This window comes from Mobula birostris, chromosome 26 (assembly GCF_030028105.1).
Source record: "Mobula birostris isolate sMobBir1 chromosome 26, sMobBir1.hap1, whole genome shotgun sequence".
In the NCBI taxonomy this organism is placed as follows: Eukaryota; Metazoa; Chordata; class Chondrichthyes; order Myliobatiformes; family Myliobatidae; genus Mobula; species Mobula birostris.
Genome location: NC_092395.1, coordinates 8519798 through 8547546, shown reverse-complemented (window position 1 = coordinate 8547546; position 27749 = coordinate 8519798). Strand labels below are relative to the sequence as shown.

General features: G+C 37.1%; 1 protein-coding gene across 2 annotated transcripts in view; it reads right to left on the bottom strand.

Moving 5' to 3' along the window:
- Positions 1-27749, bottom strand: part of ap3d1 (adaptor related protein complex 3 subunit delta 1) — an 86944-nt gene that overhangs the window by 43506 nt on the left and 15689 nt on the right. For both annotated transcript variants that reach the window (XM_072244615.1, XM_072244614.1), the window contains exons 2-12: positions 19322-19417; positions 12746-12826; positions 9857-9937; positions 9624-9731; positions 9398-9527; positions 8651-8790; positions 6843-6916; positions 5175-5224; positions 3197-3246; positions 2470-2518; positions 1028-1173 (exon numbers count right to left, since the gene is read on the bottom strand). In XM_072244615.1, the coding sequence (XP_072100716.1) occupies positions 1028-1173; positions 2470-2518; positions 3197-3246; positions 5175-5224; positions 6843-6916; positions 8651-8790; positions 9398-9527; positions 9624-9731; positions 9857-9937; positions 12746-12826; positions 19322-19417 (1005 nt within the window). The remainder of the gene's footprint in view (positions 1-1027; positions 1174-2469; positions 2519-3196; positions 3247-5174; positions 5225-6842; positions 6917-8650; positions 8791-9397; positions 9528-9623; positions 9732-9856; positions 9938-12745; positions 12827-19321; positions 19418-27749) is intronic.

Genomic DNA, 27749 nt, shown 5'->3' with positions numbered 1-27749 from the left:
TAGGAACAGAAATAGGCCATGCAGTCCATAAAGTCTACTCTGCCATTCCATCATGGTTGATTTCTTATCCCTCTTAACCCCATTATATAAGACCAATTGACATAGGAGCAAAATTAGGCCATTTAGCTTTTTAGTGGATTAAAATACATAGGTGTAATTCTTGAAAATATAAACAATAGTTTTACTTGTAAGGTTAATTAAGGACAAGTTAGGTATACAAATAGTCACCACTGGATTAATGAGAACGTCAAGCAAAAATTTAAATTGTGCTGTACTTTGTGCAACATATAATTAAGTATTAAAATTTGTTTTTAAAAGCTGTATCTACACAATAGAAAGAAGACTTATGTTTTCAGTTGCACGCTAACTGAACTGTTTAGAGTTAGAATACATTCAATAATGGGATAGTGAGAAATGATAATTTAGCTCAAAATGTTGATGACTTCCAGTAAGCTTATTAATGCTTGGGAGGGTTAATAGCAATGTAGGCTGCAAGCGTATAACTGCACAACATCCCTTCAAAGAACTCAAACCTTACCATAAACAGAAATGTACGCCATCTATAATAGCCTAATATTATCTTATCAGGCTGTATGGAACAACCAATATTTACAAGAACTACTTGTTCTAGGCTCTGTATAAACAGCTGTGTTGAAGCACGAAACATGCACTTAAGTTGAAATGCACTGGCAAGCTCAAGATCTTTCACGATATATCATTTAAGGAACCAAGATTAGCTCAGCGCAACACATTCCTATTAGACCTTGCCACAAGAATTATTTTAAGTTCCAGTTTTTCAATTATGCCCTTGTCTTGAAAAGTATCTCTTTCTGTTAGGTACTGTGCTACAAGTCATTTTTCAACCATAAGATAGCATAGCCATTATGGAACAACTTTAATCACTATAAAATGTTTTGGATCAACTGAGTGACTACTCAGAAGGTTGTAGAGATTAAGAAACATGTAACAGTTTGGTGAAATTTTCATATGCTTCATTGAGAAAGTGACCAAAAAGATGGTAGATTACCATTCCATACAGAAGATCTAGAGCTCGGAGTCGTATAGATTCATCCTTGTCATCTAAACACTGCAAGATTAGATCCTTGTGGGACTGTACAGACTTTGGATGAGTCTTCAAAATTTTCGACATAGCCAGCAAACCCAGATACTTCACTGCAGAATAGTTCAGAATCTTTGGCAATTTGTCACAATACTTAAAAAAAAATATATATAAACACCATATGCAAAAATCAATGCTCATCTACACCAATAGTTACAAATGCTCAGGATTCTTGAAATTCTACTTAAACAGAATTGACTGGATAAGGAATCAATGTTCAAAGCACTGCTTTTAAACTTAAAAATCATTTGCACTAGATTACATTTGAAAACCAATGGCTGGATCAGTAGTTAAGAGTAGGGAAAGTAAACATCTCCTCTCCAGGTTGAGGGTCAGCACGTGACTACACCAGAATAACACTAATGTTACCCGACTATGGGCCCTATTGAAAATGAAGCACATAGCCCTAGAAATGCACAGCTACAGTAGACTTCAAGTCAGCTGAAGACAACTTACAAAATTTCAAAGAATGTAAGAAATTAATCACAAATAGGTGTGTTGAGCCACCTTCACCATTCATTAAGATCAAAGCTGTCGTTGTACCACAGAGCCACTTTCCTGTATTAGTCTCAAATTATCCAAATCCTTAATATTCAAAAAATAATCAATCTATTTCAATTGAGCCCAACGACTAAGCCTACTCATCCCTTAGTTAAAAGATTTCCTCTCTTCTCAATACTTAAGTCTACCTCTTATTCTGACTCTATGATCCCTGTTTATAGACTCCTCAGCTAGGGGGTAACATATTCCCTGCATCCAGACTTCATGCCCTTGAGACAGAAACTGTTTACATGAGATTTAATTCCACTAAATTTCAATGAATACAGGCCTAGTCTACTTACGAGACTATAAGACATAGAAATGCAATTAAGCCATTCAGCCCAATGAGTCTGTTCCACCATTCTCTCTCAACCCCAATCACCTACCCTCTTCCCATAACCTTAAATGCCCTTACCAATTAAGTACTAATCAAGAACCTATCAAACTCCATTTTAAATATATCCAATGACTTGGCCTTCACAGCTGTTTGTGGCAATGAATTTCACAGATTCACCAGCCTCAGGGTAAAGAAATTCCTCCTCATTTCTGTTCTGAAGGGATGTCCCTTTATTATGGGATTATGCCCTCAGGTCCTTGACTCTCCCACTATCGGAGATGGAGATATATATATCAGAACAATTTTTGTGTATTGTTACTAGGAGAGGATATGAGTGCATAAATAACTGCAATCATGTAGAGCCTTGGAAGAGACTGTCTGAGGTACCTGTACAGTTTAGGCACATTTTTAATGGAATTGGTTGAAAACTTAGAACTTCAAACTAGGAATAAATATATAACTACCTACTTACAGTTTTGGTCAGAATCTTCAATGAGAATTCGCAACTTCTGCACGCAAAGCTGAGGAGAAAAAAAACCTAATTTGTAGGGATAACGAAGAAAACCTCAAGTGTTCATAACAATAACGGAGAAAGGCGTAGCAATAACAATAACACTATCAAAAATAACTTTTTACACAGTATTATTACACATGGTGCCATGGTAGCGCAGTGGTTAGCGTTACATCGTGGAGGTCCCAGTGTTTGGAATTCAATTGCAGTGCTGTTCTATAAGAAATTTGTATGTTCTTCCTGTGGAATGTGTGGGCTTTCTCTGGGTTTCCTCCCACAGTCCAATTGTTCATTGTAAATTGTTCCGTGATTAGGTTACAGTTATTTGGGTTTGTCGGGGATTGCTGGGGCAGTGTGGCACAAAAGGTCAGAAGGGGCCACTCCGTACTGTATTGCTAAATAAAATAAGAATAAATTATTATGATCACCACTCCAATGAAAATATCATAAACTGATGGAATGTAACACTTCAGTATTTAAATATGTTTAAGTTATATTTACACTGAAAATATTTTATATTGAAAATGTAATTTAAATACTAAATTATATTTTCAATATAAAATCAATGAAAATATATTCCTTGATTAAAACTAAAAAAAACTCAAAGGCAAAAATGAACCCCGTCAAACAGAACCCAGACAAAATAATGGAAAATATAATAGATGATACCATAGAGAAAACGTGGTACCTGGATGCTGGCGCTGTGGTTCGGCATTCCAGAAGAGAGAGAGATAAGAACTGTAGAAGCAAGAAAATATTAGCCTCAACTTTGATAAACATTTTATTGACAGAAAATAAATTTAATAGGGCCTCTTAATACTTCAGATCAGAAGATTGTCAGGCCATCTGACCTGCTTCAAACTATGACAATTATTTAGTATATACCATTTGACTAATTGGGATGATCTTAATTCAATAGTGCGTAAATTTAAGTTATGAAATCTTCAATCCCAAGAACATTAATGGGATTTTACAACAGAGAAGTTTAGCTGGGCCCAGGCTATCTCAATGAATAACTCTCATTTCACTACTTTTTAGTTCTTAATCATAGCATTTGTGCTCCAGTTGCAGGCATATTGATAAATAGCAACACTTAACCAGCCTTTTCTAATTTTTCTAATCACCACCCATTGTAATGAATAGTCAAAATTTCTCCACTCTGATTCCTGAAGATTTTAGTATCTTAATAGGGGATCTAGTAGGTATTAAAAGGTTAGAAGATGAAAATAAAAAATTGCAGGTGCTAGAAATCTGAAACAAAAACAGAAAATGCTGGGGAAAAAACTAATGAAGCAGCATCTTCATAAACAGTCAATGATTCAGCATTCAGAAGGATTAGAAGCTATGTTAAGGTCAAATAGGGAAATGGGCTGTAAGTAGTCTAACACTACCTATAACACCTGAAATATGGAATTATTGGTGTAGATATGAAGCATATAGCAGTGGCCTAAACACAGTTATTATGGTGATGAATGCTGATAGCTAACTGTTTAAGCATCGTCTTAAAACCAGTAATGCTTGAGATCACCACAGATACTAAAAACAAGAGTGGAGGGTTCACAGGAATAATAATAATAATAATAATAATAATAGGCATGCGTTAATCTCGTGAGACCATGGATTTGCGCCTTGGAAGGTTTCCAGGGCGCAGGCCTGGGCAAGGTTGTATGGAAGACCGGCAGTTGCCCATGTTGCAAGTCTCCCCTCTCCACGCCACCAATGTTGTCCAAGGGAAGGGCATTAGGACCCATACAGCTTGGCACCAGTGTCATCGCAGAGCAATGTGTGGTTAAGTGCCTTGCTCAAGGACACAACACGCTGCCTTAGCCAAGGCTCGAACCAGCGACCTTCAGATCACTAGACGAACGCCTTAACCACTTGACCACGCGGCAACACAAACAGAACAGCCATTACAAGTGAGAGGTGGACTCCTGACATTCTTATAACTATAATCATATATATTGCCAACTATAGTTGTCAAACACTGGTGCAGACCGAATTTAGATGGAAAAACTGAACATTCCTGGCTAAAATTCTGCTGTTTGTCTTCAGACAGCCTAAGGAATTAAAAGATGGCACACTATCCAAAAGAAAATCTCCAACAGGATTGCACTTCAATTATGCTTACTTTTTTTGAAAAAAATTTCAAGTAACTTTGGTCAGTATACAAATATTAAAATTGGCAAAAATTTCTTCCCACCTCTGCTAACGAATTCTACAACTATTTATCAAAACTAATCAACATATTCAAAAACTATAAAGATAATGGATTTTCACAGAAATGAAACAACTAGCTCATTTTTGAATTATCAATACATTATGGAATTTTTGCAGCATAACTGTGATAATTTTGATTTTAATCTATTTATCTTCAAGTTTCCTGGCTTAGAGCAATTCATCACACTTGTGTTTTTGTCTTAATGACAGGATATTGTTTTTCAAGAAACATTCTTTTAGTTGTATCCCTCCGTGCCTGATAATATTTTGGCAGTTCTGAACAATTTTATACTTAAAAACAGAAAAATATCTTAAAGGTTGCCAATTTTATGGAACAGATGAAATGTAAACAACTACTTTTCTAACAGATTATTACCTTAAACCTTTTTTTTAAAAAACAGTTTTGCATTAAAAACCAAATAGACTGCTGATTACCAGAAGGATGTTACCTGCTATCACGGTGTTCACACATTCATACAAAAGGGACATGGCTGAGGTACTGCAAGACAGAAAATAGAATGCAATTTATGTTGAACTGTTAATTTTGCAGCACAATGGCAATTTTAGCTGGTATCTGAAATATTCCCTCTTGGTTACTGCACTTGTTGTCATATGGCCTGCTGGCCACTTGTAAGATCACCTTATTAAGAATGTGCAAGTTTCTCTTTGTATTGAAAAGCTAATATGTTTTCCCACACTCTGGCAAGTTCAAGGTAGTAAGATACCTCTCTTCCATGTTATGCTCACCTTTTTATCTCCTGCAAAATATCTCCACCATATGCCATCCACTCTTCCTCAGCCTTACTGTTCAGGTACACCCAGATGTAACTTCGTCTTATTTGCCCACTAGCACTTTAATTACCTCACTTAACTAAATCAATGTTAACTGATCAAGCAACTGAATGACATCATGCATTACGAGTGGATGGTAACAGAATTTTCTGAATCTCACATGGATTTGTAACAGTTTAATGATAATGTTAATATTTAATAAATACATGCATCCCTTTCCTCGGCTCAATATCTGTTACCTCCCCTCCTCAAACCCTTGGCTCAATAATCTTTAAAGATTATTAGACCATAATACACAATAGAATTATGCCATTTGGCTCATTGAGTCTACTGTCAATTCATCATTGCTGACAAGTTTTTCCTCTCAACCCCATTCTGCTGCTTTCTCCCCAAAAGCTTTTACGTCCTTACTAACCAAGAGCCTATTAACCTCAGCTTTAAATATACCCAATGACTTGTAAGCAAATACAGATCAAACTTTGAAAATGAGAGTATTATTGTCTGCATTACATGAAAATAATCTGAATGCTCATTAGCAAAATATCTAGTCGTTTATACCCTGGCATGCTTTTGCAATAACTGTCAAATGTGCTAACAACTGAAAGTAACAGAAAAACCTCAAAAACGTACTCGATAATTCTAAAAATGCACATCAAGTTATCAAGCAACATATAGTTCAGACTTATTTATTTCATTACAAGAACCACTTGTTCATCAAAAACATGCGTTTTTCCCTGTAGGCAGGGAACAGTGAACAAAGTACCAAAAAAATATATGTAGTACACAAAGAGCTTACAATACACTTCTTAAATTACAAAATGTGTCCATTAAAGTAAAACTTCACAGTATTATGTCCAGAGCACTGATGCAAAAAACATTTGCTGAAAATACTATTTACTAACGAACTATATGGATAGGTTTTTGTAACTCATATCCCGAAATGAATACAGATTTTTAAGATCATATGATTAAATCTAATTTTGAGATAACTGGCATTTAAAAATCCTTTTCGCAAATAATTTAATTAGTTAGAAATGTATTGAAATACAATATTTTAGGAATTATCATTCACGTTACAAAAGTGTCTGATATCTAATTTTATATTGAACTCTTTGGTATAACTCTTTTGATATAACCCTTTGATCACAAGTCTTAAGATAATTTCTCAAATAGCAAGCCTGTTAAGCAGACTGAACAACGACACTTTCTGAATTCCATGTATTATGAGATAGAACAGTATGCATCTTATCCTGGCATACTCTTGGATGGTAGTGGCTATTTGTTCATTCAAATGGAAAAAGAGAACAGTACATGCCATTACTAACCTGTGTATTAAATTTGTCAGTGGTTCAATGAGCTTCTTCCCCAGCCGTGGCTCAAGTGGGGTAAGAGCTCCAAACTAGCAGAAAAATAAGTATCACTATTAGATAAATTTACACTTATGGTGAGTGTAACTATTATCAAATGCAAACCGATCATCTAACCAAAACTTTTAAACTCGAACAGTAAGGCAGCCTAGTTGGTTTGGCACCCAAAAAACAGCCAGGATCACCATCACAATGCTGAGAAGACCAGAACATACAGTACCGTGCAAAGTCTTAGGCACATATAAATAGCTAGGGGGGTGCCTAAGATTTTTGCACAGTTCAGTATATGGGTTAAAGTAGCAAGGCGGTTGGAAACAGAAATAAGAGAACTTAGCTTTGTATTGGCTCAGCAGTAGTAACTGTTACTTGGTAACTGGAAAGACCAATATTCAGTACTGTGCAAAAGCCTTAGGCACCCTAGCAATATATATGTGCCCAAGACTTTTGCACAGTACTATACCTGAAATATTACTACAAAGAAACCATTGAGTGTTAGTTTAAGGTTCAATACATTTCCTGTGAAATAACTTGCAAATTGCTTTGATGATATTTCCTCCATTTACTGACATTCTGATAGTTTGACACCATCAAGAATGTTATCATATTCATTTCTTTTACCACAGGAGCTTTGCCTGAGCAGACTGTACTCTTAGCATTTCAATTTGACCTCTGCATCATAAACCACTTTTAATGATCTTTCTTGCCATTAACCAAAGTAAATTAAATTACTGTGTAATTGCTGTAACATTAAGTGTCAATTCAACCACAAAAATCAAGAAGCAACCGTGGTGATCTGTCAGAGACAGTCATGTCAGATCTTGAAGAATGTATATGAAAATAATTTTCTGCAGGACCCTCAAGTTTGTAAGAATAATTGCACCTTTTATTTGTGGGACAGTAATCATCTTAATTGTCCATGAAAATCCTGCTTCCAGATTCCTCATTTTAAAATCTAAGATTCCCACATTAACAAATTAAAAAATGCATCTCAATTTACGTTTTTAGTTGTGAGCAGAAAATTCCCAAATTTTTAAACAACTTGCTTCTTGTAAGTAAAACACTACAGACTAATCTTCTACATTTTCTGGTCACAATGTGAAACAAGGGAGCGCAGAAGAATGAGAGGAGGGCTTATAAAAGTATACAAAATGCTCGTAGGCATTTCCCCCCTTAGTTCTGGCAAGGCTAGGATTAGAGGTCATAAGTTTCAGTTGAAAGGTGAAATATCTAAGGGGAATCTGAGGGGAACTTCTTAGATCAGAGGGTGATGTGAGTGTGGAACGAGCTGCCAGCAGAAATGGTAGATACAAGTTCAACTGAAACATTTAGAGAAGTTTGAATGGGTGCATGGATGAGAGAGGCAAGGTGGGCTACGGTCAAGGTGCCGATAGATGGGAATAGGCAGAAGACCAGGCTGAGGGGCCCGTTTCTGTGCTGTGGGACTCTATGGCTAATTATTTCAAACTCTCATCGTCCCATCCTTCTAATAGTTCCATTACATATTCCATTTTAATAATCAGTATTAGTTATAAATTAGGTTATTTCCCTTTACTACTTCAACAGGTGCAGAACAAGATGCTCAATATATACTTGTGTGCCAGCTTATGGCCAAATACAATCTGATATTCGATCCACCGTTAAGAATCAAATGAACACACAGCATCACCATAAACATTTAAAATCTATGCACAACCGGCTCTTAGAGTAAAACTAGGCTAATAGGTCTGATATCTGCCTTTCCTATAAAGTTTTTTTTATGAACTTACAAGTTTAATTATTTTAATGAGGACCCAGTTATTAGTTGATGATGTCATCAGTTTGAAAAACAGTGGAGCCAGAGAAAGGTAATTCTTCGGATTGCGTCGGGCAAGTTCACAGATAACATTTACGGCAGCAGACTGAACACCTGTAGAACAAACAGAGGCGAGAGTCTACACTGGGTGATAAAGTGTAGAATATCTAGAACCTTTGGCCTCTCCCCTGCTAATGTGATAATTCAGCATACGGTACATTTGTGCAGCTTAACTTCATTGATACTACTTTCTATTTACAATTTCAATTAGTAAGTTTAAAAGTGTGTAATACAAAAGCAGTGCAAAAATTACTACTAGTTAATATTTGGGAGTAGGGGACACCAAGCACAGTTTGTGAGATATTATAGATCAATCCAAACTTCAATACAACTCTTAGCTAAAATATATGATTCAACACTTCATGATTTTGACCAAATTAACTCAGATCAAAATTCCACTTTGCTCTAATTGAGCCTAAGTTTTAAACAGAGTCAATATTTTCCCTAAGCAAAATAATTCAGCTTTGGATTCTGGAACATATTAGACAGTGGCTTATGTGCCCACAACAGTGTCCATTCAACTAACTTAATCTCCTGAAACATAGTTAAGATTTCTTCACACCAAAAAAATGAATAAGAAATCAACTTATAAATTAATTCCTAGGCTAACTTGTGCAACCAATTAGACTGTATTTGCTAATGGTCTATAAAAACAACTGACCAGAATCTGGATCCTCCAGTTTCTCCTTAAGGCGTGGGAAGGCAGGTCGCAGGGATTCCGGATATTTGAGGAACACCTTGTACATGATAAGCACAGCTTTCTTTCTAATGTAAGGCTTTGTGTGAGACATCTGTGGATCAAAGTAGCTGTTAGTGTACAACTATAAATGCAGAGATCCAAAAAGGGACCCTTCTCAAGCCCAAGTTTCAAATCTAAAAGAACTCACCAACGTCATAATGTCATTTGCCAAATCCCTGGCAAGATCTGGAGTAACAAAACAGGATAAACCTGTCAAAGCAACGCCTGTATCATACTGATTCGGGCTGCTGAGATCCTGTGTGTACAATTATATAAAAAAAAATTCCAATTAGAATTAAGAGTGACATTATCCATAGCACAGCAAAATTAACCCCATTAAAAAAAAATGAAAATCCATTTATCAACCTTCTGTCAACTTGCCTTACGAATCTGATTTGTTGTTAACATGATTACATCAGTTCCTTCATAAAAACACTGAGAGGCTGCCAAATACCCTATTCTCTGCAAAAAGGAAAAATATACACAGTTAACAGAATCCAATGTAAAAATCTCTATGCATTTCACATTAAAGTACAAGTCAGCATAAGCAAAACAAAGTACACATTACACTGCATATTCACAGTGGAAAAATGAAAGGTTAGAAACCAGATACAAATAAAAAGGAAAATTAGATCAGAGAGGGGGATTCTTCAACCAAGTGCTCATCCAAATTGGATCAGATTTAGTTTCTGTACTCAATCAGAATAAAGAGTCAATTTCAAACAAATAGGCAAGTACCTTTTCATATTCATTACCAACTTTGGGAGGTGAAAGGGTGGGATTGTGAATCAGAAGTAAAAACACAGGTTGTTCCAGCTGTTTAAAAGTGATTTAGAAAGACATATGAACATGCAAGAAATAGAGGGATATGGCCCATGTACAGGCAATGTACAGTTTAAATTTGCACTCTTGTCAAAGGACATTGTGGGCCAAATCTAACCCCACCTATAGAATTGACAATAACCATAGACTCAAATAACAAGTTCTAGCTATTGAAGGCTACAGTGGGGCTACAAAGTTTGAGAGCCCTGTAGAATTGTCTCTATTTCTGCATAAATACAAACGTTTGTATGACTTAAAATGTAATCAGAGCGTCATGTCCTAAAACTAAATAAAGAGAACCCGATTAAATAAATAACACAAAAAACATACTTATTTAGTTATTTATTGTGAAAAATGATCCAATATTACATGTATTTGTTAGAAAAAGTATATGAACCACTGGGGTAATGCCTTCTGCAAAGGCTATTTGGAGTGAGGTGTTCCAATCAATGAGATGAGATTGGGGCTGTAGAGGTGCCTTGCCCTATATAAAAAAAAAGACACATAAAGTCAGGTTACTGACAGAGCCTGCTCTTCTCAAGAAAGATCTGTTTATGTGCAGCGTGCCTCGATCAAAACAACTTTCAGAGGACCTTAGAAGAAGAAATGTAGAGATGCGTGAAACTGGAAAAAGCTACAAAAGCATTTCTAAAGACCTGAGTGTTCATCAATCCACAGAAAGAGAAATTGTCTACAAATGGAGGAAACACAGTACTGTTGCTACTCTCCCTAGGGGTGGGCGTCCTGCAAAGATCACACCAAGAGCACAACTTGCAATGCTGAAGGTGTAAAAGAACCCAAGGGTAACAGCAAAAGACCTGCAGAAATCTCTAAAACTTACTAATGTCTCTGTTCATGTGTCCACTATAAGAAAAACACTGACCAAGAATGGTGTTTATGGAAGGACACCACGGAGGAAACCACTGTTCTCCAAAAATAAAAAAAAATGTTGCATTCAAGTTTGCAAAAGACCACCTGGATGTTCTACAATGCTTCTGGGACAATATTCTGTGGACAGATGAGACAAAAGTTCAACTTTTTGGCAGAAATGCACACTGCTATGTTTGGAGGAAAAAGGGCACTGCACACCAACACCTCATCCCAACTACGAAGCATGATGGAAGGAGCATCATGGTTTGGTGCTTCTTTGCTGCCTGAGGCCTGGACAGCTTGCAATTGTTAAGGGACCAATGAATTCAAAAGTGTATAGTGTGTCAAGATGTTTTACATGAGAATGTCAGGGTAGCAGTCCATCACCTGAAGCTTAATAGAAGCCATATAATGCATCAAGAAAATGATCCAAAAGACAAGAGTAAATCAACAATAGAATGGCTTAAAAAAAAAAAAAGAAAATTTGTGTTTTGGAATGGCTGGGCTAAAGTCCTGGCCTTAATCCTACAGAAATGTTGTGAAAGGACCTGAAGCAAGCAGTTCATGCAAGGAAGCCCACCAATATCCCAGAGTTAAAGCATTTTGTAAGGAGGAATGGCCTGAAATTAATCCAAGCTGATGTGCAGAACTGATCATTAGTTTCGGAAATGTTTGGTTGAAGTTATTGCTGTGTTGGGGGGTGGGGGTCCACACCAGCTACTGAAAGCAAATGTGCACGTAATTTTTTCAACAAATACATGTAATATTGGATCATTTTTCTCAATAAATAAATGAACAAGTATAATATGTCAGTGTTATTTATTTAATTGGGTTCTCTATCTAGTTTCAGGACTTGCCTGAAGATCACATCTTGGTATCATATTTATGCAGAAAAAGAAAATTCTACAGAGTTCAGAAATTGTATGTAGTCTACAAGTACAGGACAAACCTTTTTCAAATAAATATTTACAGCTCGATTACAACAACTGAATGTACCAAGAATTAAATGAATGGGGAAAAAGATCAACAAAGGTATCTAAATCCCTCGTGCACAGTATTAGTGATTTTTAAAAAAATTGTGATTATGCATATCAATTTACACAGAAGTCTGAACCATAATTTGAAAAAGCTCCAGACGATAAGTGCAGTTTGACAAATACACACTAAGCAGTAACACCTCCATGTGGTATTTGTGTCAACATCAAGTATAAACTGAAATGAGGCGAATCAATACAAAATCTTCAAATCTCTCAGTGTTTGTATGTTTTAACAAGGAATGAACAGCTGTACAATTAGATCTTTAAAAAAAAATTAGAGGATTGGGATTTCAGGTTGGAATCACATATTCCAAATATTCTGAAAAATAAATGAGTGACAGGAACAAATGGAAAAGAACTTTTAACACAAGTTTTCCAGAACAGACAAATTTAAGCATTTGCTAATATTTATGAACCTTAAGCTGAAATCCTTGCAGGAATAATTTAAGCTTTAGTGATTCATAGCATCTAATTAGCAAGGATTGTAGTTAATATGCATTCATTTACTAAACAGTAGAAATATTAAAAGATGAACCTTCACCTTGAATGTAAACTTTGATGAACTCATTACTTCTATAATATTGAATGCAGCCCAGCTGATGTCATATCCCAGCATCTGCAGCTATTATGGAGCAAAAAGAAACAACTTTAAATATCAACGAACACTAACAATATATTTTCTTAGGTACCAGGATCAAAACTGCACACCGGGGTCTTAAAGACCAATACTTCCATATAAGTAGTGTGAGTAGAAATGGATCCATCAAGTCTGGCATGCCACATAATAGAATCATGGCTAATCTATGCTGGCTTCTATTCCTCCTCTGTGCCATTTCTCCACATCCTCTATTGATTGATGAAAAATTTATCCATACTCATAGTCATACTTTATTAATCCCGGGGGAAAATTGTTTCCCCCGGGATTATCCATCTTCATTTTAAATAGCTCTAATGATACAGGTTCTGCTATCTGCTGGCCAGATAACTCCAGAAACTCTCAAACTCTAAGAGAAGGAATTTCTACGTAGCCTCTTACTTTGCAGTTATGTCCCCTTGTAAAGGAGTCTTTCATTCCATGACTGAGAACACCCTAAATCTACTCTGTAAGATCTTACTAGAATTTAATATATTTAGAGTTACAGAGCAATACAGCACAGAACCAAGCCTTTTGGCCATATTGCACATGCCGATCTATTATTCTGCTCAGTTTGAACAACCAGCACTCGGGACCATTGGCCTCCGTACCCCTCCCATCCGTGTACTTATCCACATTTCTCTTAGGTGTTGAACTCAAACCCACATCTTCAGCCGGCAGCTAATTCCACACTCTCACCACTCTTCTGAGTGAAGTTTCCCCTCAGGTTCTCCATTTTACCTTGCACCCTTAACCTATAATGTCTAGTTCTTGTCTCAGTAGTAAAGAGCCTGCTTGCATTTACTGTATCTACACACTTCAATTTTGAACAGAATCACACCTCATTCCTCTGAACTCCGTGGATAAAGGCCCAGATTTGGTCTTTCTTAGAAGGAATCCCAGGAATTAGCCCAGTGAACCTCCTTTGTACAGCCAACAATGCTACTGTCTATTTTTAGGCCATATTCCAGGTGAGGCCTCACCAACACCCTGTAGAATTGCAACAAAAGCTCCTTATTTCTACAGTCCAACCCCTTTTCAATGAGGGCCAAAATACTGTTTGCTTTTTTAACTAGAATCAGATTTAATATCATTGCCATATGTTGTGAAATCGGTTGTTTTGCTGCAGTAATACATTGCAATACATAGTAAAAAAAAGCTATAAATTATAAAAAGTATACAAAAAAGAAAATTATAGTAAAAAGAAATAGTAGTGTCCATGTGTTCAACTACTAGTTGATCTTGCCTGCTAGTTTTTTGCGATTCATGCACTACAACAGTTAGATCCCTTAGTACTTGTCTTTCTCCAATTTGATAATAATCTGCCTTTTGAATTCTCTTACCGAACTTCGTGATCTCTAATTTCCCCACATTAAATTCTACTTGCCAGTCTTTTTTGCACTCATTCAATCTGACTATACCCCACTGCAGAAACATAGTCCTTCGATCCACTTTAGTATCTGCAGCAAATCTGGAAACCTTGCATACTATTCCTTCCTTCAGGTCATAATGTAATTATTGAACTGCAGGCAAAGAATTAATCCAAGGTACTCACCAGTTACCTCTGATCTAAGGACCCATTTATTCCAACTCTGTTTTCTATGTGACAGCAAGTTTTCAATCCATTTTAGCTTACTTCTTTCAATATCATGAGCTTTTGATTTACACACTAACTTCCTATCCAGATCTTGTCAAATGTCTCTCGGAAATCTCAATTCACTATATTTACAGATTCTCCTTTATCAATACTCCACTGTATCCTCAAAGAATTCCAGCAAATTTGCCCAATCATATACCTTTTGTAAGCTTAGGTTGTTGACACTTTTCTAAATGATTAACTATTTTCTCCTTAATTATTGATTCTGGCATCCTGTCAGAAACCGAACAGAGAATAGCACAGCACAAGACAGGCCTTTTGGCATGTAGTTCCCTGCCTTCCGTCCATCTCCTTTCCATTCTGAACAAGAGAGTCACATTGGCTGTTTTCCAATCTTAAGGTACCTTCCCAGAATTTAGCAAGCAAGGAAAAATTTCAACCAATGTGTCCAGTGTATCTGCAGTCACTTCCTTTAAAACCTGGTGTACAATCTGTCACATCCATTAAGAGCACAAGACATACAAGCAGAATTAGGCAAATGGACCCATTGATCATGATTGATTTAGACCATAGGACATAGGAGCTGAATTTGGTCACTTGGCTGGTCCTTTCTCCCCCTCCTCAGCCCCACTCCCCGGCCTTCTCCCTGTAACCTTTCATGCTATGTCCAATTAAGAACCTATCAAGCTCTGCCTTAAATACACCCAATGACCTGGCCTCCACAGCAGCCTGTGGTAATAAATTCCACAAATTCACCACTCTCTGGCTAAAGGAATTTCTCTGCATCTCTGTTTTAAATGGACACCCCTCTATCCTGAGGCTGTGTCCTTTTGTCCTAGACTCTCCCACCATGGGAAACATCCTTTCCATATCTACTCTATCTAGGCCTCAATGAGACCCCTCCCCCACCATCCTTCTAAATTCCAGCAAGTACAAACACAGACCTATCAAACATTCCTTGTATGATAACCCTTTCATTCCTGGAATCATCCTTGTGAACCTCCCCTGAACCCTCGCCAATACTACTACATCTTTTCTTAGATAGGGTACCCAAAACTGTTCACGATACTCAGCATCACATCCATGCTCTTGTATTCTAGACCTCTTGAAGTGAATGCTAACATTGCATTTGCCTTCCTCACCACCAACTCTACCTGCAAGTTAACCTTTAAGGTGTTCTGCACAAGCACTCACAAGTCCCTTTACATCTCAGATTTTTGGATTTTCTCGGTTTAGAAAATGGTCCACACATTTATTTCTACTACCAAAGTACATGTCCATGTATTTTCCAACACTGCATTTTATTTGCCATTTTCTTGCCCTTTCTCTTAATCTGTCCCAGTCCTTCTGCCTGTTTCCTCAACATTACCTGCCCCTCAACCAATCTTGGCAACAGAGCCATCTGTTCCATCATCTACAACACAAAATAATCTGCAGATGCTGGGGTCAAAGCAACACTCACAACACGCTGGAGGAACTCAGCAGGTCGGGCAGCATCCATGGAAACGATGAGTCAACGTTTCAGGCCAGAACCAAAAATCCTGACGAAGGGTTCTGGCCTGAAACGTTGACTCATCATTTCCACGGATGCTGCCTGACCTGCTGAGTTCCTCTAGCGTGTTGTGAGTATTCCGTCATCTAAATCACTGATATACAGCACAAAACAAAGCAGTCCCAACACTGACCCCTGTGGAACACCACTAGTCACTGGCAGCCAACTAGAAAGGGCCCTTTTATTCCCACTTTCTGCCTCCTACCAATCAGCCAATGCTCTAACCATACCAGTAACTTTCCTGTAATACCATGGGGTCTTCACTTGGTAAGCAGTCTCATGTGTGGCACCTTGTCAAAGGCTTTCTGAAAGTACAAATATATTGTACAACATCCACTGCATCCCCTTTATCTATCCTATGTGTCACCTGTTCAAAGAATTCCAACAGGTTCAGGCAAGGTTTTCCCTTATGACTTCGTCCCATCTTGTCCTGTGTCACCAAGTACTCCATCACCTCATCCTTAACAATTGACTCTAACATCTTCCCAACCACTGAGGTCAGGCTAATTGGTCTACAATTTCCTTTCTGCTGCCTGCCTCCTTTCTTAAAGAGTGGAGTGACATTTGCAATTTTCCATGCCAGACTCCAATGACATTTGAAAGATCATTACTTATGCCTCCACAATCTCTACCACTATCTTTCAGAACCTTAGGGTGCAGTTCATCTGGTCTGGATGACTTACGTACCCTTGTGCCTTTCAGCTCTTTGAGCACCTTCTCCCTTGTAATAGGAACTGCGCTCACTTCTCTTCCCTCACACCTTCAACATCTGGCACACTGTTAGTGTCTTCCACAGTGAAGACTGATGTAAAATACTCATTTATCTACCATTTGTTATCCCTCTCAACCCCATTCTCCTGCCTTCACACACACCCTCTGACACCTTTACTAATTAAAAACCTATCAATCTCTGCTTTAAAGATATAACCAATGACTTAGCCCCCCTGAGTTCTTCTAGTCCTTTTATGCTTTTTAAGTGGGATTTTGAAAGTTTTCTGATAAATTAGTCCATCAATATCTCAGGAATATTAGCAATCTTTTCCATGGCAAAGATTGATGCAAAAATTTATTCAACGTATCTGCCATTTCTTTACTGTACAATTCAACAACTTTGTTCTGTACAGGCCCCATATTTAACTCCTCCCACTATTATATATACATAAAAACTTTCACTATTTTCATACTACATGCAAGTTTTCTCTAAAAATTCATTTCTTGCTTCCTATGAGCTTTTAAGTCTTCTGCCAAAATGCCCCAGTTCTCGATTCTACCACTAGCCCTTGCCAATTTTTATATGCAACTTTTCAATTTAACATTTTGTACTCCTTTGTTAATGTTAGATTGCCTCTCTTTCTCATGGAATCCTTTTGATTGGGATAAACTCTTATGAGTATTAAGAGATCAGCTGTTTGAATATTTGCCTTGTTTGTTTGCTATTGACTCATTTACTCAATCTATAGACAACTACTCCCTTATTCCAATATAATTCAGCTTACTTACCACAACCAGCATTTTCAATTTATGTTGACCTTCAAAGTGCAATTGGAATTCTATCTTATGGTCACTATCCTCTGATAGATCTTTCACCAAAAGATCCCTCATAACCCTTCTTCATTACACAAGACCAAAAGTAAAATAGTTCCATAATATACTGCTCTTTAATGCATTCCATAAATTCTCCTTCAATGGTATGCTTGTCAGTTTGGTTTTCCAAGTCAATAAATAGACTAAAACCTACCATAATTGCAGTTTCCTTGAAACATTACCTTGATATTCCCTGTTTATGCTTTGACATGTTAAGTAGTCACATTTTGGGGCTCTACAGACTACACCCACCTCTGTCATTCTTCCTCTGGTCGTCATCATTTCAACACAAACCTATTCCATGTCACTATCCACTGTCATTATATCACAACTTAACACCACTTATATGCCCTTTGATTAAAATACCATATCATCTCCTTTCTCCGTTCTTTTGAAACAGTGCACAACCTGGAATAATGAAAAGCCTAGATAGAGTGGATGTGGAGAGGATGCTTCCTATAGTGGGGGAATCGAGGACCAGAGGGTGCAGCCTCAGAATAGAGGGATGTCCTTTTAGACGAGAGATGAGGAGGAATTTCTTTAGTCAGAGGGGTGGCGAATCTGTGGAATTCAGTACCACAAATGGCTGTGAAGGCCAATCGTCAGGCATATTTAAAGCAGAGATTGATAAGTTCTTGATTAGTCAGGCCGTCGAAGGTTATAGGGAGAAGGCAGGAGAATGGGGTTGAGAGGGATAATTAATCAGCTATGATAGAAGGGTGGAGCAGACTCCATGGGCCAAAGGGCGTAAATCTGCTTCTATGTCTTATGGTCTTACACTGAACACCCAGACCCCTTTAATGTGCCTGTAATAGTTTTTAAATCATATTCAAAAATTGTTACGTTTTCAATTTATCTTTCTAAAAATGCTATTTAGATTCAAATAAAGTAGTTTTGATTTTTTATTATTTACATTTTTGTACTCCAACCACAATATTTCAGAAAACATCCAAACTTCATATTAATGTATGTAATCCAGCATACCAACATGTTTATGTATACCATTTAATCTCCCCCAGGATCTAACTCTTCCCTCCCACATAGCCCTCCATTTTTCTTTCATTCACATGTCTATCTAATAGTCTCATAAATGTACCTGCCTCTACTACTATCCCTGGCACCTACCTCTCTGTGTTAAAAACTTCCCTCTGACATCCCTCATTCATTTCTACTTGTTCACTGTAAACTGGGTGCATACATCTGTGCTGATTACTAAGTACCAGAGTGGGCCACTCTCATTCTTATAAACATCTTATAAGTTTAGGGTGCAGTTATTTTATAATTACAGAAGTAAATTGCAAATTAATTGGGAGGAGTGATGTGGAGCTTAAAGAGAGGGTGAAGGGCAGACAGCTATGAAGGCCAAGTCATTGGGTATATTTGAAGCAAAGGTTGATAGGTTTTTGATTAGTAAGGCCGTCAAAGGCTATAAGAAGAAGACAGATGAACATGATTGAGAGGGATAATAAATCAGCCATGATGGAATTGCGGAGCGGATTCAATAGGCTGAATGGCCTATTTCTGCTCCTATGTCTTACAGTCTATGGTCTTATGGGTAATTATTGAGTGCCTCACAAGGCAGCTGCAGAACTGAGGATAAACCAAACCCACTATAATGCTCTAAGCTTCAACATTTGTAAAGACCATGTGACTGAAAGTTACAAATTATTCCAGTTGGATTAAATCTTTCAATATAATTTAATTTTATTTAACTCAAATATAATTCCAATTGATGACATTTTGTACTTACATATGCAAGTTTGATGACTGCATTGGCTTTGACTGCAATGTTGTCCTGCTTGAGCTCCTGCTTTATTTCATCAATACATTGTGAAATATACTTGGCCTGTAAACAAGAACAATCACATTCAATACTTGATTGAAATTATTATAAACGAGCATTTTGAAAATAAAACCAGGTAAGCTATAATTGTTATTTTAGATGCACAAAAATTATAAAATGATTCACTAACACCAGTGAATAATCCCACAACTATTTATATAAACTGTCTAAATGCGTACCTCAAAGCAAACAGGAATTTAAAATAATAGGTATTTAAAAACAGAGAAGGCGTAATGAAATTATTGATCCAAATTTCAGAGCAAAGGTCACTATAAAATGTTAATTCTCTCTTTCCTAAGATGCTGTTAAACTTACTTCTAGCATTTTGTTTTCATTAAAAAATTGATATCAAGTTACAGCCAACGGTTAAAAGGGCACCATCATAGCATGTTGCACTAGTAAACAATCCTAAGTTTAATTTCCCTGACTTCATAATGCAACAATTGAAGATTTTCAGTCCACTATTACTGGAATTCTCCAGATTATGCTCCAGAATAAATTCCATTATTATTAAAACCTATCTGCAGATATCAAATTTTAATTATAATGGGGAAATTAAAAAAAGGGGGGGGGCAGACCTTATATTTGTAATTCTTCCTCTTCTCATTTCAACTGAAACAAGGAAGGTCACCTAACAAGACAAAAAACTGAAGTGTTCACCCTATTCACTTCAGCCTTGTGGTCAAACTATTCAGTCAATGACCATAGTGCAAGGAGAAATATCTAGTGAACTTATATCAAAAGAGGAAGTGAAGGTTTGCTTTGAGGTGCAGATCTGAAAAATAAAAATGGAATATACTAAAGGATTTACATGAACGTACTGTTTGTTTATTATGTGCCATGTCGTATGACATGGATTATCATGGTCTTTCCACGACCATGATTATTCATGGCAATTTTTTCTTCAGAAGTGGTTTGCTGGGCAGTGTCTACACAAAACAGGCGACTCCAGCCATAATGGATACTCTTCAGAGATTGTCTGCCTGGTGCTAGTGGTTGCATAACCAGGGCATGTGACATCCACCAGCTGCTCCCATGGATTCACGTGACCCAGATCGGTGGGGGAGGGGGGAGGGGGGGTTAAGCTAGTGCTACACCTTACCCAAGGGTGACCTGCAGTCTAGCAGAGGGAAGGACTGTCTTACATCTCCCTGGTAGAGACATATCTCTACCAAACACACTGTAAACTGAAGGAATAGGCCAATCAATTCCCTGAGCTTACTGTGCTATTCAAACTTACTGTAATTCAACCATACATATTTATACATCCAAACGAAACTGGTTCTCCAGACCAAAATGCACAATACAGTAAATATAAATCACACACATAACATATAAGGTAATAATTCAGAAATAAATTAATAATAAAGTACATATATGATATGTTAAAAAGTTAACAGTAAACAACTGGTACTTCATACATGATGAGACCTGGTGGTGGCAGGGAGTTCAGTAGCACTGAACCCATGGTTGATCCATTCGTGGTCTCATTGTTTGTATGTAATATATTATAGCTTAAATATGAAAGACCAAAGTTATACAGTGTTCTGCATTTAGCCTCACCAACCCCCTGTAAAGGGGCATCAAAGCTTTTAATTTATATTCCTTGCTATAAATCCAGCAATCCAAAGGCTTTCCAGTTTCTTCCTACAGCTGCATTCTAACTACTTATGCTTCTTGCAACAGGATTCCCATTTGGCTTTTTATCACAGTATCTCGGAACGCTTTTTAAAAAAATGGGAAAAACATTCATAAAAATAACATGATACATCCTCTGAGGGATAATTCTTTGATGTTCTTTCATTTAGGAACTTTTCCAATTATAACTTTCACTAATCTACATAACTTCTACATTAACTTTGAAAAGTAGATGACTCAGGAAGTTTAAGAGAAATTCTCTATAAAGACTGGAAGATTACAAACTATTTCCAGTTTGCTTTATACGAAGACACTACATACCAGAAGTTGAAATTGTCGTCAATACTCTAAGGTTGGAAAGAATTTAAATGCTCAAACTATAGTTATTTGTTCCCCCTTCACAATCTCTTGTCCTCGTATGTTGAAAATTTCACTCAAAATACAACCTCAAATGATGTTTTGTTGGTAGGCTGAACTACATTTGTGGGAAAAGCACACAAAGGCAACAATTATTTAATTTGTCCATTTCTTTTAAATTATGGGTGATGCTACATTAGAGGGGATTTTTTTTGAACATGTTTTATCTTTAGAGGATCAGTGAAGCTTTATTTTTCCTTCCTGTATACTTACCAGGCACAGTTCACCAATGATAAAATTTATGTTGGGTAGTCCAGCTATAGTCATTTGGAGTAAGATATAATTTTAGTTTGAATAGTTAATCCTTTTCTGATTTCATAAACTACTGTTCCACAACTTACAATTACCATGCACAGCTTTAATCCAGTAGTTAAAAATAATCAATTTTAGCATACTGCCACGAAAAAATTTTTAGTGGGTTGTTTCTCATTAACTGGGAACTGTCAAGCAAACTTGCGGGAAGATGTTCACTGACTGGCAATGTAGCCACGGGCAAGAATGAGATAGAGAAAACACTAAGTGTACATTGTAAATTAGTGGGTAAGGTGTTCTTCCTTCATGGCCTAACAGAGGCAAAAATAGAGAATGTTTCCTTACAAGTCACTACCTCCACAACAAAGGTTGGATAGATGAAGATGTAAATTGGTGTCTTGGGCATTCTTCCTTCATGGCCTAACAGAGACAAAAACAGAGAATATTTCCGTACAAGCCTATATCTCTGCAACAAGGATTGGATAAATGAAGATGGAAACACACACAAAACGCTGGGGAATTCAGCAGGTCAGGCAGCATCCACAGTAATGAATAAAACAGTCAGTTTCAGGCCAAGACCCTTCTTCAGGCCTGGAAGGGAAGGGGAAGATGCCAGAATAAAATACTGGGGGAGGGGATGGGGGAATAGCTTGAAGGTTTCAGGTGAAACCAGTTGGGGAGGAAAGATACAGGGCTGGACAGGAAGGCATCTGATAGAGGGGAGAATGGATCATGGGTGAAAGGGAAGGAGGAGAGGACTCAGGGTAGGTAATGGGCAGGTGAAAAGATGTAAGAGCCCAGAGTGGGGCACAGAAGGAAGGGGTAGGGTTTCTTTTTAAACTGGAAGAAGAAATTGATATTTACACCATCAGGTTGGAGGCCTCCCAGATGGAATATAAAGTGTTGCTCTTCCACACTGAGGGTGGCTTCATTTTGGCGCAAGAGGAGGCCATGGACCAATATGACAGAATGAGAATGGATACTAATTTGATACTTCACTTTCTTTTGGTATAATCAAAGGGTGCATTATATGTACTCTATACAAAGTTTAAAGGGAAGTTGAGTATGATTATGCACCTGGAAGCACAATTGGATCAAAATGATTCTAAGCAATTTTTATTGTCAGTTTTCAGTCATAGTTGGAAGGTTTTGTAGGAACAATGAGAACAGGCATTATAACATCGAGAGCACAATGCTGCAGCTTGTAGTCTTGCTGCCTCCGGTGACCTGAGTTCAAATCCGCACATTCTCCATGACTGCTGATGGGGTGGGTTGAAGCAAAAATGGGGAGATTTTTTTTTAAAATCAAGAATGTAAATGGGTGTTGGATGGTTAGTACAACATTGTAGGCTGGACACCATTTCTGCGCTGATAAGAGGCTCAGTACAGGACCAAAACAAGGAGATGGTAGCACAGAACTGCAGCACAAAGCACTATGTATCTAGAAAACTTGGGAAAGATGGGTATTCAGTAATCAGCCTTTATGCCGAGGAATAAGAACACGAGACATAGGAGCACAATTAGGCAATTCAGCCCATTGAGTCTTCTCTGCAATCCATCAAGGCTGATTTATTATCCCTTAACCCCATCCTCCTGACTTCTCCCTGGAACCTTTGATACCCTTAGTAATCGAGAACTTATCAACCTCTGCTTTAAATATACCCAATACCGCACCCAGTAGACTGCAGCAAATGTTTTTCAGTCCCACATTAACAGGGTACAAAATCATTCGGTCTCTGCATGAATTAGACTGGCGCTCAGTCATGTGGAGTTTAAAGGTACCCAACATACCCGCAGGACTGAAAGACAATACTGACATTTTTTTCAGCTTTGAACAGCAATTTCTGCCAGGGCGAATTAGAACTACAAGTGCTGGAAATCAGAAACATGAATAGAAGATGCTGGAAGCACTCTGTGGGTCAGGCAAAATCTGTGGTAAGAGTTAACATGAGGTCTCAGGGCCTTAATCAGAATTTCAGAAAAATTGGCTTCAATGAACAATCTTGCACCATATTCTCTCAGCCAGCAACAATACCACACATCATTCAGCTTCTCTTGATCTCCACATTATCAATGGCATTCCGTTGTCCCCTCCACTCTTCCAGCTTCTCTGCAATTGAAACATTTTTACTTTTGACCATTCTGACGAAGCTGTAGAAGCGTGGGCATGCTACGTTGTTGCTGGAATGTGTGGTGACACTTGCAGGCTGCCCCCAAGTATGTCGGTTGTTTACACAAATGCCACATTTCAATGTAACGGATGATAAATAAATCTGAAAATGAAGCTAACTGTGTTTCTCTCCAGTCATGCTTGATCATTCTTAGCATTTTTGTTTTCACTTTTCATTCTGAGCAAATTCAAATGATCTAGACTTGTGATGTCCTGGCAGGGAATCCTAATAAACAAAATGAAAAGAGATGAGCAATGCTAGTAAGCCTGAAACAACCTCATTCACTAATTCAAGGTTCAAGATTGTTTAATGTAATATCTAATACATAAGTGTAAAGGAGAAAGAACTCATTGTTACTCCAGATCTGATGCCACACAAAAGAAACACTGTAAGATAAAGACTACAATAGACATGAATACATATGATAGCTTATATACACAGATTGATTATTTGCTCATAAAATGACACCAGGCAGAGGAATATCTGTACATAAGGTGAATGACAGGAAAAGATAAAGTAGTTGTGGTTGGAATTAGTACAGATTATTGGGAACCAGCTCCCCATAACCTGTAACAGAAGTAGTACAGTGGCTACTTCAGGAAAAAACTGTAGCAGATGTACAAATCATCCATTTTAATTTCATACAGCCATTGTGCAAAATTTAAGTGTAACTTCCATTACACTTGACCCACAGTAACAACACTAAAACTGCTCTGCTTAGGAACACTGTTGAGTTCTGCGTTAAAGATAACGTGTAACCTTTGTATGTCTGTCTGTGACAAAAGCTATGTGCATAATTTAAAAATAATGAGTGAATCCTACTTCAACATTTTAAAATCTCATCTTAAAAGCCTGCATTCTTGAAAGTAAATCATTGACATTTTACAGCTAGTTAATGAAATTTACAGCTAGTTAAGACAATTATTTTTGCCTTGCTATCTCATGCTCAGCACAAACATAACCCAAAACTGAAGACAAAACTCTAAAGCTATGCACACCAAACTTTTAAAATTGGAAATGGTAGGAATCAAAAATGTCTCAAACATTGCACACTGTTTTTGCAGCACCGTCTCTGACTTAGCATTTACATTAAGAATTCTGTCCCAATACATTTCCCTGATCCATTATTTTAATCCATCATTGATCTCAAAGTATAAACAGGCTTGTGTTTCTAACTACAAAATTATTTCTCCATATTCAGTCAACAACTACACACAAGATCTTTCCCTCAACTTGTCTAAAGAGGCCTAAACTTACTGGTTTCATCTTCACCAACACATTTCTGGATTGTCTTGTCCTACTTACCTAGCCTATTTGATAGAGAAATGTAGCAATGCAATTCAAAGTAAATACAAGCCACCATATACAATCCTGAGATTCATTTTCTCATGGACATATTCAGCAAATCTATAGAATAATAACTATATATTTTGAGTATATACCTCAAGAACGGTTGAAAAGAGATAAATATTTAACGCATATACTGCTGGTGGCTGGCAAAAAGACCCTTACCAGGAAATGGTTATCACTGGAGAGCCCAACTTTAAAATGTATGGATGGAAATTACAATGGAATTTACAAAATGGAGAAGATAACAGCATCTGTTAATCATAAGTTGGAACAATTTTATTCATGCTGGGAAAAATGGTTTAACTACATAACACCTCATAGGCCTGACTTTATTCTCACAAGTCAATGAATAATGTTGTTTTAAAAAAAAAATCACTCCCTACTTTGTACATAGTTTTCTTCTTTCGATTGTTCTTTCTTTCATCTTTCTATAAATATGGAAATGTTTGTTTGATGAACTTCAATAAAAAATAAATTACAAAAAAAAACTAACAGGATCAATGAATGATCAACCAAAGTGCAGGAGGCAACGAACTGTGCAAATGCAAATATAAATAAATAATAATAATGAGAACATGAAATAACAAGATAAATAGTCGTTAAGGTGAGATCATTGGTTGTAGAAACATCTCAATGGAAAGCCAAGTGAGTGTAGTTATCCCCTTTGTTCAGGAGCTTGATAGCTGTGTGGTAGTCACTGATCTCGAATCAAGCTGCAACTGTTAGGATCTGATCCAGTTCAGAGCCATCTATTTGATTAAATTAGATCCTCATCCCACTGACTAGTTTCACCCAATTTTCTACACATGACCAAAAAGAAATCAAGGTACATGTTATATCAACAGAATTACTGCTATCCTGGTCATACATTCCCAATAAATCATATTATTAAAGATGCAAGAACCAAGTTTCAAGAATAAATAGTGGAAAAATTTAATCAACTATAACCTAATTCTGCTCCTCCTCATCCTCACTTCGATAAATCAAGTCACAAAGCCCTTGTTGTAATACAACTAATTCTTGAGCAAATGGGTAAGTCAATGGCCCCCCATTTTACTTCTCCTCACCATTCACTCACTTTAAGGAACATTAGTTTCAGCACCACTATCAGCTTGAAGAACACTACTCTGAACTAAAACTACTTCTGCAGCAATTAAACTGAAGCAATTCATATCTTCTGGCCAAGAAATATTTCCAACCAAGCCTTGCTCTTTCAGTGTCATCAAGAGGGCATGGCCATAATCATCATGAGAAAACACTGGAGATGGTGAGAAGAGAGGACAACTCTATCATCAAGACAGCACTTCATAGGACCCCTGAAGGGTGAAGGAAATGTGAGACCTAAGACAGCGTGGCATTGTACAATAGAGGCCGAAATGAGAACGCTAAACATCACCTGGGGCACAATATAGAATTTGGCCAAGGACAATTCTTATACCACTTCAAGAAGTTTAATTTTCACAATAGAACTCCAAATTCCAAAATTAAACTCCAGTTTACTTCAATTCTAATACACAGTCATCACTGTCACGAGAAACTGATGGTAAAGTTCCAATAGCCTGAGCTAAGCCAACAGAAGAGCCTACATTACAACTGGATACTGATGCAATCATTTCCAATCTGTCAAATTCAAAGTTCAAGTAAATTTATTATCAAAGGATGTATATGCCAACATATGCAACCCTCAGATTCCCTTTCTTGGGGGCCATTCATAATAAAGAAACACAATAGAATCAATGAAAAACTGCACACAAAGGCAGACAAATGACCAACATGCAAAAGATGACAAATTGTGCACATACAAAAAAGAAAAATAATAATAAGAAATATGTAATAAATATTGAGAACATGACCTTAGAGTCCTTGAAATCAAGTCCATAGGAAGTGGATTGAGCACAGTATTCAGAGGCATACTGTGATCAATCCATACCTTTAAAAAAAATGGAAGTCAGTTCACATGTAGAAGACTGCATTAATTCAAACTGCTAATATGAATAAACTATCGAATACTTTCTGAATTTTAGCCATATCACATGCACTATGATAAAGTGTAAAATGCATGCTACATTTCAAAATACGTGCAGCTGTGTGTACTGAGTGTAATAAAGTTGTTGGCTCCACAGGTGTATCAGTAACAGAACTGACCACTTCTTTGATTTTAGTTTGAAGTTGTTTGCTAAATTTTTTCAATTGAATACTGGAATAATCCCTGACGGACGCATGCAGTACTTGGCATTGCCTGGTGCAATTCTACCTAATTCTAAACAGACTCTCCAGATGACAAATTTGACTTGAATTACTACCCAATTCTCGTAATCTTGTACATATACAAGGTAAAAATACACTATTTTGTAACCACCATATGTAATGAATATTTCTATGATTCATTAAAAAAGCCCATCATCCTAGCAGAATATAATAAGCAGTTACAATTAAATAGCTCATTAAATCCCAATCCCTCTCATCGGAATAAAATTGCACTATACTGGCAAAAAAAAATCAACATC